Source organism: Helicoverpa armigera, chromosome 25 (genome assembly GCF_030705265.1).
Source record: "Helicoverpa armigera isolate CAAS_96S chromosome 25, ASM3070526v1, whole genome shotgun sequence".
Taxonomy (NCBI): domain Eukaryota; kingdom Metazoa; phylum Arthropoda; class Insecta; order Lepidoptera; family Noctuidae; genus Helicoverpa; species Helicoverpa armigera.
In genome coordinates, this window is record NC_087144.1 from 573,733 (window position 1) to 586,847 (window position 13,115).

Sequence of the window (13,115 nt, forward strand, 5' to 3'; positions counted from 1 at the left end):
ATTTTTTTTTACGATCGAAAAGTGCTGTTTTGCAGTTTGAATAAATGAGTTTCGATTTTGATTTTAGAGGAGATTCTCAATTCGGCCGGTATTTTTTTTAAGTTGTATAATATTTTTTTAACTTAAAAAATGGTAGCCTTTTCCCTGTCTGTAACATAACTATTTTAGTTTAATGATGGGCGCAAATTAAAATTAAATGTTCAAAAGATTACTTATTTTGTAATTTAAAAGTTCAATATATATTCTTATATTTTCTTATTATTGATTATTTCTTATTTCTTATTATTGAGTTGCCTCGTTGGTCTAGTTGTCGCAAGTGCGGCTGCTGAGCACGAGGTCTCGGGTTCGATTCCCGAGTCGGGCCGAAATCGCTTTGTGGGTTTTAGAAGACTTTCACAAAGCAGCCCGGAGCTTGGAAGCTGGTGATTGATACACCCGTGCATCGGAGAGCACGTAAATGTCGGTCCTGCGCCTGATCTCTCACCGGTCGTGTCGGATTACCGTCCCATCGGGCTATGAGAGTTAAGGAATAGTGAGTGCACCTGTGTCTGCGCAAATGCTCGTGCACTATAAAATGTGCTGCGTAGTTGGCTAATCTCCTTACATGAGAACAGCCGCCGTAGCCGATAATCGGCTAGGAGGACATCATCATCATATTTTCTTAAAATATGAATGTAAAATTCACATTTTTATAATGACGATTAACAAACTTAACTTAACAAAACTTTTTGAAATCAATACCCTCCAAAAACATTACAGGATAACCTCATTAATTCTAACTAAACTTTACTAACAGCTACACAATATCTGAACTGAGTTCAGTTAACTCAAACAATAAACGAACCTTCTGAACTTAAAGTTAGTTTAAAGTTAAAACATGTATTGTTCCGCGTTTTCTTGGTATCGGGTAACAATGCTACCTGACTTTTGAAAACATAGTTAAGATCCCAAGGTTTGTTGTTGACCTGGTTCCACCCTTATTTTGGGGGAAGTAGGTAATTCTGGCAACAGGTAAGCACGCTGCACTGCCTTGTTGTATAGTGTGATTGTTGCTTCTCGATTCCTGGGTCGTGGTGAAATCGCTTCGTGGGCTTTAAGCTACTTCGTCGAATTGCCGTCCCATCGGACTATGAGAGTGAAGGAATATACCTGTGTTTGCGCAAGGCTACACTATAATACGTCCTGGTTGCATGCAACTGGTTGGTCCTAGACAGAAGAGCAATATCTTCACGCCGCAGTTTGGCCCGACACATGTATCGAACCTGAGACCCCATGCTAGGCAGTAGGTGATTGATAGAAAAGCACAAACGGATCGGTAGTAGCTTCAAACTCAACTTCATTACGACAACATATGAAATTCAATCAATGCCTTATAGAAACCAATTATCTATCTTAGAAGATCTAAGGGGGAGGCCTATGTTCAGCAGTGGACGTCCTATGGCTGAGATGATGATGATGATGATGTATTCTATATACTCCTTGGCAAACAAGAATAAATTAAACTCCATATTAATAACAAGCTGGACTAAAAAATAACATAAACATTATTAAAAGCCAGGCTCCCAAGACATAGTCTGAAAATGCCTGAAATACACGCGCGTCTACTGAAGAATCTCATTATGACTGAAGCGAAATATCGCTGAAAGATAACTAATAAACTAGGGAAATGTGGCAGTGTATTAAGGGTTTAATATGGTTGATCGATTTTAAATATGAAATTAATTTTGAAGAAAGTCGTCGTTTTGAGAAAAGTCGTGGTGGCCTAGTGGGCAAAGAACCAACCTGTCGAGTATGAGGGCGCGGGTTCGATCCCAGGTCAGGCAAGTACCAATGCAACTTTTCTAAGTTTGTATGTACTTTCTAAGTATATCTTAGACACCAATGTGTTTCCGACTGTGTTTCGGATGGCACGTTAAACTGTAGGTCCCGGCTGTCATTGAACATCCTTGGCAGTCGTTACGGGTAGTCAGAAGCCAGTAAGTCTGACACCAGTCTAACCAAGGGGTATCGGGTTGCCCGGGTAACTGGGTTGAGGAGGTCAGATAGGCAGTCGCTTCTTGTAAAGCACTGGTACTCAGCTGAATCCGGTTAGACTGGAAGCCGACCCCAACATAGTTTGGGAAAAAGGCTCGGAGGATGGAGGATGAATTTTGAAGAAAGATTGTAGAGTTGCAGTCTTTTTTATGTAGGAAATCATGAACTGATTACTGAAGTCAGACTGAGTGCCAGAATTTTACTGGCAACTTACTTTCATGCCTTCTGGAATCCTTTGTGTGCCAGGACCGAGGTAATTCAGTAACAGCGCCGCGGTAAGACATAGCTAGGGAGCTTAAGAAATGTATAGAATATTTCTAGTCCACAAAACATCAATGAAAATTTACATAATCAAGAACATCCTTTTTTAAAGTCGGTTGAAATGACCTACAATGCCAGGAAAAGGACCATAATCTCAAAGGACCAATAAACAATAGCATCTAGACACACGGCAGTGTGTCCGCCAAGTTCGAGCAAAAAAAGCGACACACCGGCCGTGGGTTATATTACACGAACCATTTCGGGCCAAATTCGACCCCCCTGTAACTCAAAATCTATTTTATTTACGCATATCAAATTTCTAGTATCTGTTGAGACCCCCTCACTTATCTAAAATACAAAATTTCATGAATATACCTATTGTAGGTCTTGAGATATTGACGTCAGAAAATCGCTATTTTTACTATACACTCACTGACTGACTGACTGACTGACTGACTGACTGACTGACTCACTCATCAAAAACCTAGACCACTTCCAATGGTCGTATTGACTTGAAATTTGGCATGGAGGTAGGTCTTTATGTCAAGGTAAAGGGAAAAATCTGAAAATGGCCAAGTGTGAGTCGGTTTCAAAATAATGAAGGTGTTTTATACCCGGTGTAAATTTATACCCCTAAGGAACTAAAACGAACTAAATTTATCTATATTTATGTAATATATCTTCGAATGGTACAAAGGTTTGTATTTAGTCAAAGTAAAGTAAAAATCTGAAAACGGCCAAGTGTGAATCACTTTCGAAAATAACGAATGTGTAACTTTGATCCACGAACATTATATATGATAACATGTCATGTCAGTCAGTTGGTAAATCTAGTCCATTGAGTTAATCTAGTTCATTTCTTTGTAAGAAGCATAGCGCATATTTAAAAATCTGAAAGATAGTATAAATGAGACATTTCTTAACTAACTTCATCATAAGAAAAAAATAAAATAAACAACCTTACAAAAATAAATGAAATCCCACCCAAAACAAAAATGTGAAAGACTGCCAAGTTCGATAATATGGGAATGCTTCGCCTATAAAAGAAGTGAGATCTGAATAAGTACCAAGTTCCATACACATACCTCAGTTAAAAATAGTTACTTTTTAATGATGTTACTTGGCAAGTTTTAATAGAAAATTAAATACTTGATTCATTGCGTTTAGTAGGTTTATAACAAGGTGTATGAAAACTTGCCAAGTGACATCATTAAAAAGTAACTATTTTTAACTGAGGCATGTGTATGGAACTTGGTACTTATTCAGATCTCACTTCTTTTATAGGCGAAGCATTCCCATATTATCGAACTTGGCAGTCTTTCACATTTTTGTTTTGGGTGGGATACATTATTACACTGCCCAGTTAAACTATTCACAATGTAACCAACATCGCTGCAGTTACAAGTTTGGATTAAATTCGTCACAGTTAAGCTATAAACGTCAGCTACGGTTTAACTGTGAGTTCAAAATAACTGTTGACTTTTACTGTTTGAGGACTTTGTAAATGTATTTTGTGTTTGTTATTACTGCAACATTGTTATAATATTTATTTAGAATCAAACGTTTTTTTACCCACAATTTAGCATGCCTTAAGAATCTTTACTTTACACTAAACTAGCCGATTTCCCGCAGATTTTCCCGCGTCCCGTGGAACTACTGCCCTTACCGGGACAAAACATAGCAATATTACTTGAGAAAAGTATAGCTTTCCAACAGTGAAATAATTTTTCAAATCGGTTTGGTCGTTTTGGAGCCTCTCCGGATATAAACCAAACAAACAAAAATATGTTTCCTCTTTATTATTTACTATCGATTATATCGAAATTAGTTGAGCGTTTTCACCTAGAATGTGCAAAAGACAAATGATCACACTTGGCATTTTCTGACACATTTCCTAAGAACTAGTCGATGTGTTATTACGAAGTACATTTGCTAGTACATCAATAATATTGCATGATGTAGGTCGCACTTCAGTAAATTACTACACTACTAGAAAAACTACTGTTATTTGCCTTTGATTAGTCTAAGCTTAGAGTTAAGTTAGATTAACCTACATGCCTTTGTACATACGTAAGCTTACTGTGTGGAAATATCATTATCAGATAGGTTCTAGAGCTTCTAAAATTAGAATAATTAAAAAAGTTTTTATATTACTTTAAGATTGGTAGGATTTTCACATAGCAATTTTTTGGATTTCAGTCTGATGACAAAAAATCTGTAAGGAATCATGTGTTAAATCTAGACGACATAAGAAAAGTAAATTTTTGGTCATTAGAATACTAAATAATGGACACTGTCGTCTCAATCGCTAGAAACGATGTGTCAGGCACTGTACTGCGATAGACTTACAGTCACTTGTGTTTTATTAGAAAGGATAAATTATATATTCACATCTCAAAATAAAGGTTAGCATCTTGCCCAATAAACTCTACTATAATTTGGGTCAAAACTGCACTCAACTGTGGGCCATTAAATACCGCTTCACAACCTTATCCACAAATTTTCAACCAATTTAAGGACTTAGAAACCCCCATAATTTGAATACATCTCTACAGGAAAATCTCTGAAATGCTTAGAGCATTGAACTGCTTGGAACCGCCGCGCCGTGAGCACCAATCTCTATGTGCAAAAGTTAATTTACGAGCTGGTGGCGAGGGAAGTAACTAGCAAGAATCGCTAGACGAAAACAACTCGAATTTAGTCCAAACCGATATGATTACAAATCAATGATAACCATAATATACATAACCTGTTATTAATTTATTACATACCTACACAGGAATTTTTGAAGAGCGTTTTAGGGGACTGTCTCAAGTTATTTTGAAATTGGAAAAGTGCTTCTTGTTAGCTTACTTTTAATTAATTCTTTTTGATTTTGATTAAGAAATCCAGATACCGGCGGACTGTACATTCAGAAACTTGACGAACAGTCTTATGTACTTGCTTAGGTACGTCTCCAGTTGATCAATTGATCTAAGTTGAAACGCAATAAAGTTGCCTTAAATTCTAAGGCGAGGGTAGACCGTGGTGTCTCCGATGCCGTGAAAAGGGCCTAATTTCATCAGTTAAGCCGTCCATTACGGTATTGAAGGACTACGGTAGATAGTCTATGGTTTAAGTTGCGGGTGAAAATGAATGAGTTCTGGGTTTTTGGGTGACAATTTATTTGTAGCTGTTTTAGCTATCAGTTTCACCCGTGTGGGAAATATTTCCCGCACAAGGATGAATAGTAAGGTGTAGGCTTCCGTGATAAATGGGCCATCAAACACTGCAATAAATGTATACCTAAGTATATAATAGTAGACATTTCCATTTTTTTCTTTTTTTAAGAATAATCAAATTATTTTACCTTAACTATACATATAAAGAATAACATAATTACAGAAAGTAAATAATCTTAACTACGACGTAATTAATTAATTTTAATTCACATTTCTAAACTCTCCAAAGAACAAAAATAAACCTTAACTCTTTCACCTAAAGGTCGAAATTCAAACAACCAACTAAATAAACATTTCAATAAGATTTACGTAATAACAATCCCAAAGCGCAAGACGCGTACTTAATGTAAAAGTAACCTAATTGCAATGCAAATACGGTCTAATTTTCAGGAACAGGAGAATAAATTATTAACCTAACCTAACCTAACCTAACAGTTTGAAGGTGTCTGCTAAGAGTAGATAGTATTGTTCAGAACCGTTGTGTTTCAAGACATTGGGATATGCACAGTTTATGTATAGAAACAAATATGGTAGAAAGTTAAATCCCTATTTCAATACCAGTTCTATCTAACTCTGCTTATCTATAGGTAGTAATATTATAAAGCTGAAGAGTTTGTTTGTTTGTTTGAACGCGCTAATCTCAGGAACTACTAGTCCGATTTGAAATTTTTTTTCAGTGTTAGATCGAGGAAGGCTATATATAGATTACTTTTTATCCGGGTTCGTGCAGAAGTTTCCACGGGATGCGGGTGAAACCGCTGGCAGAAGCTAGTTCATATAATAAACTGCCAAAAGAGACTCCATCATGTAAACCCTCTTCATCATGTTATCTATTGATGAAAGTTATATAAAAAATTGTGCAATAGTTTTCGAGGACATCGCGAACAGACAGACAGATGCAGAGAAAGATAACATGTTTTATAATTGTTATTGAAACAAGCTCACTGTGGTCTATGGGCATTTATTGCAATGTCATTCATACAGTAAATATGATGCTGAGGTGATGTGTTCTGCCTTAAAAGTAGTAGGTATACCCACAAAAAAATCAAACTTCTTTACCCTTCGTTAAACCTACAAAAATCTTTGTTTACCTACTCATACGCAAAACCAATTCAGACCCCGGAAAAGGCAAAAGAAAAACCGCCATAAGTCTGTTATTCTTCAATTCGCGGTATATGGAAATAGGGACAAAGTGTACCCTTATGCAAATTTCTATTTTCCTACTTGGCTTATTTTCCCCGGCTGCGGCGGCTTGCCAAAATGTGGCTTTTGTAAATGTCACTCAAGTGTCGGGAAATGCAATATATTAGAGAGGAAAAATGCGCTTTGTTGAGTCCTGGATAAATAACCTTTTGGGGATTCAAACTAGGTTTTAAAAGGAACTAGTTTTCGCTAGTGGTTTCACCCGTTTTCTAAAGAATACCCGAATATAATGTAGCCCAAACGTTTCATATTCTTCTATCGGTTAATAATTATCAAATAAACTCTTTGCCTAAATTAATTTACTAACACAATAATAAATTCAGAATACCCTACACCCATACTTCTGAAACATCAGGCCAATGACCTGCACTCTAATATCCCTAAAACAGCTCTTTTCAAAAAAATCGAAGATTAAGAACACTTAAAATTCACAGCGTCAGCAGTTATTTGACCCCAGGGGTCATCGGAAGAACTCCTTGATTTACGTCCCGAGGTCCCGAATCAGATGGAACTTAAAGACGGGACCCTCGACATTAAACTCTTCGGTTAATGAGGTCACTATAAGTGGGGGTTGGGTACCTACTGAAATAACGAGGGGTTAAAGTTTTTTTCGGGTTAAAACGGGTTGGGGTTGTAAAAAAATGTTTTTTGGTCCTTTTTATAATGATTATGGGCATTCATTTAATTGTTTATTTTGGTTATTGTGATAACTCATATTCCAAATTAAACGTGTTTGAAGACTAGCAGTAAATCCGCATTAATATAATACAACTGGAAAGTTTAGATGAACAGAATAATAGAAAGAAGATTAGAAAGTTTTATATGACTATCCCTCGGATTCTCTGTTCCAAAAGTTAACCTATACATACAATCACATTTAAAATATGACTAAACTTTTACTAACGAAAAACAAATAAATATACAAACTATATATTTCTAAGATAACTTTTAATCCAAGTACATTCGCCAAAGAAAAGCATTTGACTCTATAGCTGCAACAACGCGGGCACCAAATAAGTCAGAAATAGTTTAATAAGAAAATCCAGAATTAGTATCAAAGTTAGACCAACTAACTCTGTCCCTAGGGTCGTGTCTGACAATTTAAGTTTATAAGACTTTGTCTAACAATAAATGGTATATGAGTTTAGACTGGCCGTGTGTGAAGTTTTGGCTTGAAATATAATTATTTTGGTCTTCTAAATATTAAAGTGATGTGTCTTTTTAATCGAAGAAAGTTATAATTAACAAAAGGTATTCTTCTATATTTATAGCTTTAAGTAACAAATCGAAATTAGGTAGGAAACAATGACGAATGTCGATCATAATTTCAATTTCAATAATCTTTAAGCCTAAAGACAATCCAATTTCGACCTTATTAACACAGACAATAGGTAGCTTTTCTTTTAAAACTTAAAAGCTTAAACAACCATTTTGGAAAACACGTTACAGGTACCCAAGCAGTCCAATCATCCCTTCTTATTTCCTTATTTAAATATTGATCACTTACCTCAGCATTGATCGTCGGTGGCATAACGATTTTCTTCTGCGGGGGAGACCGTAGAACCACATTTTCATCCCGTATTATAATCTGTGGCTCCATAGCAAGAAGTTTTTTCTTGCACTCTTGCATTTGCAGACATTCTTTTTCCTTTCTTGATAGCACTGATTCGGATGACGCGTGTTTTGAGGAACACACTGATGTGTTTTTACTGGATAACTTTAAACTGTCTATTGAAGCTGTCATTTTAGCACTTTCTTTGCCGTTCGAAGACGCCATCTTGGATTTTTAGCACTTTTTTTGGGATTTTATTACATTGGTTTTTCAATTGTTTTTTTAGTTGCTAGTTGTTACTGTAACTGTTTGTTTCTGTTTTCTTAACTTCAATTTATTACATTATTTAACGTTTATTTCTTATGACATATTTTGAATCTAAAATAAATAAGTTGGATTCTAAAACTCGATCGACTTGAGGACACTGTAAGACCAAAGAAATAAAATTGAAATAAATACGAATCGGAGCAGAAATAAAATAATTGGAAGTGAAGTGAACCGTTTTAAACCCCGTTGCGGAAAACATTACCGGTCATTTGAAGAATTTTTATTTTGAGCACGATTTTAGAACTTATTTTTATTCCTTTTAACGTTCTGGGAATTAGAATAATAAGTTGAGTTAGTGGGGAGCAATAATAATGTCAGTGGGGTAAGAAGATTGTCGTTGGGGGAGTTACCACAGTTTACTATTGTTTACGTTGGGGAATAAAGGCTGTTGGAGGAACTACGATAGTGTGTATGATAGTTTGCCTTTTGAAGTGTATTTTGTTAAGTTTTTCAGTTAAAACAGTCATGATAGAGCCATATTGTTGAATAGTAGTTTTGAAAAAAAAAAACTGATAATTAATCATCAGCCTAGCTTTTACCCAATATTGTTTAACCTGATGAAACTGAGTACCCGTGGCTTATATTATATATTAAGCGTTTGTCTGTCTGAGCTTTTTAACTTAGGTACTCATTTTTCAAAAGGAAGTTTTCTTCAAAGAAAAATATTACATTACATGTTTCTAAAACATGTTCGAAAATTCTCGAAAAACCGCTTTTTATGAATATAGTTTATCGCTGATTTGTTTATAATCAGTTATGTTTTATGTTTGATGTATTAGTGATGGAGAACAGGTGTCGATAATCGCACTTTTGAAACATCGCAGGTGCGGTAAATTATTCTTTCTGAATTTTATAGCGAGCAGATAATTTTGTTCACGAATCCATCATTTCTGAAGGTTAAGGTGAAAAGTTCAAATAAATTAATGGCGATGTATCTAAAATTATCTCCGTTTCTTATTGTATTGCAATTAAATTATGTACCCGTTTAACATTTATAACATTTTTGGCTAGATACCATTGGCATTCATTTCTATGGATCTTTTTACATGTGGTGATATTTTCATACATTTCCTCGAATAAAAAGTGAATAGGTTCCTTTCTTCTAAAATTGAGACAAGTATTGAATAAATTCTCTCTCTATAAAGTGATAATTCTACATATTTGATTCCTGATTTTCTGTATGTAATACCTACAGAAAAACTCATGTAAAATTAGACAGCACTTATTCCACACGTTTCACGCAATAAAGCCATCACAAACAAAATTTAACACCGTACCACAATTTACAACAATAAAACAAAAAAGAAATGTTGTCACAGTGTAAAAATTACAACATGCCTGACCACAGATAAAATATTTGCAACGGTAAAAAAAATCAGTCATCGGAACTCGGTGCTTGGTGGTAAAAAACTGGGAATTTATTTCCCAGTTTTTCCACTCTGTTACGTCACGGTAATGGGAATGGGAATTTTTCTGGTCCTCCGGTCCGGTGTTTTTGGATTAAAATTGGATACGTTTTAAGGGATGATCGGTATTGAATTTGTTTTTTGTTTTTGTTGATTGTTTGCGCGAGTCGACTTTGTATTTATTGTTTTTTTTTTTATTGAGGTCACATTTTACAGTTTACATTTATTTATAGTCAATCTACATAGAAAAATAGTAGGTACCTATGTGAGAAGTGGATTGTAGATTGTTTCTAAATTAGAGTTTAAACAATTTTCTGAATCTTCAGGCGCTGAATTTAATTTGAGAACTAAATGTGTTTTTTCCTCTTGAAGGCAAATAGGGTTATTAAAGAAAATCAATCATACTTATAGCTTCCACATACGAATTCAAATACATTTGAACCAACTTTGAACCTTACTTTCCACCCACTAAAGTCTACATTCCCTTACACATAACACCACCAAAAAGATACAGTCATAACACTTCTTCAAGATATCAACAAAAGCTGAACACCAATACATCATCAAGAATGATCGACTGGAAGGATTACCATTCAAATATGATACTTATAACAATGCACTAAGAGTCCATTGTGAATTTGACAAGGGGTTGAAAGGGATGCCTCGGGCCTTCGTCAGATGCTTGTCATATACTTTGAGTCAATTGCAAGGAATGGGGTAGAGAGAGACTTATTGTACTAGACTAGCTGTTTTCCAAGGTTTCACTCGTGTCCTGAACGAATAATTTTCCTTACAAGTATAAAATTTGCCTCAGAAATAACATTTCTTACCAAGGGGTATTGAGTTGCTCGGGTAACTGGGTTGAGCAGGTTAGTTGGGCAGTCGCTCCTTGTAAAGCATTGGTACTTAGCTGCATGCAGTTAGACTGGAAGCCGACCCCAACAGTTCGGAAAAGGCTAGGCAGATGATGATGATAAAATAACGGGGCTTTCTATTGATAAAATAATCAAGTGGAAAGTTTTTTCTTATTTCTTTCTGACTTCTAAAAAAGGAGGTTCTCAATTATCATCATCATATTTTGTTTTGTTTTATCTATTATGACCTGTAAACATGTAAAGTATTTATCTAATATTACCTGTTAATATTAGGTTATCAAACACCTGTTAATTAATAATTAGGGCTATTGCGTTTAATTATCTAGCTGTGGGTAATTAAATGGCTAAATGGCCACCATGACGGGTTAATATCAGATTGAGCTGAATAAGCATTCAATAAACATTTTGCAAAAGCAGCAATATTGGTGAACTAGTTTATGCTATGATTTTGCCTACGTGAACACATTGTCCTTCAGAGGTTCAATAGTCTGCTTGGATATTTATAAATACATTATTGTATTCGTATAGTACCAGATTTAGCCAAATACTCCACGCACACAAATAAAAAGTCCGAAGCCTTCCTCGATAAACGATAATTTTTCAAATCGGACCAGTAGTTTTGGAGGTTAGTTTTGGAGTACGTTTAAACAAAGTTATTGATAATTCATATCGTTAAATTTATTAAAAAAAGAATTCTAGTGCTCATATCCCGAGGTAATTAGCGGACAAAAGTTTTTTTTTTATAAAAACCTAAGAAAGCTTTATACCTATGTTGTAATTAATACTTTGTTTTTCCACATATGGATAACAAACGTTTTTCGAAACAGGTGAAAATTATTTTAACATTTCAGAGACTTTAACATTTTTACATGGCTCTATTCTCAACTTCACCTGTACTGAGAAGTTATTAATGAATAAACTACGAACCCTAAGTTACCGTACCGTATAACAATGGAACTGCTCTTTTAATATCTTAACGCAGTCACGTCGGAAATAAAAGTTCTATTTAAAAATGTGGCCAATTTATTCTTATTAAATCCCAATGAGACTTGTCAATTTTCATAATGGTTAGCTAAGATTTCTTGTGGTATTTGAAAAATAAGTATCATTTGCTACTATACAAGTACCACTTTTTCTCGTTTCTCCACCCGAGTCTTGAATAAACTACGTCCCGTGACTGGATGAAAAGTAGTCTATGTTTGTACTTTTTGCAAACTCTGTACTCTATATAGAATAGAATATTTTTTATTTGTAAAACTCACACACACTCACACTGTATATACTACAATCAAATCCGTTCAGTAGTAGTTGATGAGAAAACTGGACAAACTGACAAACAGAAGAAAGTTACCTATGTACGTAAACATACCATCCTTACTCTGGTTAAAGGATATAGGCTTTTTTTTATCCGGGAGCGATAAAATCCCTTGAAACGCGTAACCATGGCGAATTGATAGTATCTTTATATGTATTAAAATCTGATCTTCAGTACATTGTATTCAATCTCTATTCTCTCCAAGATTAAAGCAAAATTCGAAACATTAGTTAATTTTCTTACACCCACTGTTGGGCAAGTGCGTCATGACATCCCACGCGTATAAAATAATATTGTCATAGACTGTTACATAGAGAATTACAAGATTTTATATACATGAGTACTATTATAGCTGTTCTCACGTTTACACCCACATCCCGAGGGAATCTAAGGATAAAAAGTAGCCTATATCCTTGCTCAGGCTTTAGAATAATATTAGTGTAACCAAATTCATTTTCAATTCAGTAATTTTGGTGGTAAAAGTGCGACAAATAGAGTTACTATCTCATTCGTTATATTGCAAGCAAGGGTGGCGTATTATGTTGCTTTGCTAAGACACCGAAACCTATACGAATAAGTGTTATAAAGATGACGAATTTGGGGTGGTTGGAAGTTTTTATCTCAGGAATTACTGCACCGATTTAAAACGTTATTTCAGTGTTTGAAAGCCTATTTATCGAGGAAGGCCGCGGTCACGGGACGTGGGTGAAACCACTGACAGAAGCTTGTATCTTATATATCTCCTAGGTTGCAAATATATAAGAATATAAAAGAAGAAGACTTAGCGAGTTCACTACATACAACCACGTTACTTTCTCAGAAGATGTAATTTATTCTTATCAAAGTTTACTGTTCTTCTAAACCACGAAAATGTGTTAAAAATATGAAATATGCTACCTAAAAGTTTCCGCAGTCTTGTAT

At 35.0% G+C, this 13,115-nt stretch overlaps 1 protein-coding gene across 4 annotated transcripts in view; it reads right to left on the bottom strand.

Moving 5' to 3' along the window:
- LOC110374966 (uncharacterized protein) overlaps positions 1-13,115 on the bottom strand; it is a 415,421-nt gene that overhangs the window by 101,579 nt on the left and 300,727 nt on the right. Inside the window, exon 1 of one of the 4 annotated variants that reach the window (XM_049845575.2) lies at positions 8,227-8,556. The exons of the other annotated variants lie outside the window; for them this stretch is intronic. Within the exon in view, the coding sequence (XP_049701532.2) occupies positions 8,227-8,496 (270 nt within the window). The 5' untranslated portion in view covers positions 8,497-8,556. Of the gene's footprint in view, positions 1-8,226; positions 8,557-13,115 lie in introns of those variants that run through there. 4 annotated transcript variants of the gene reach the window in all.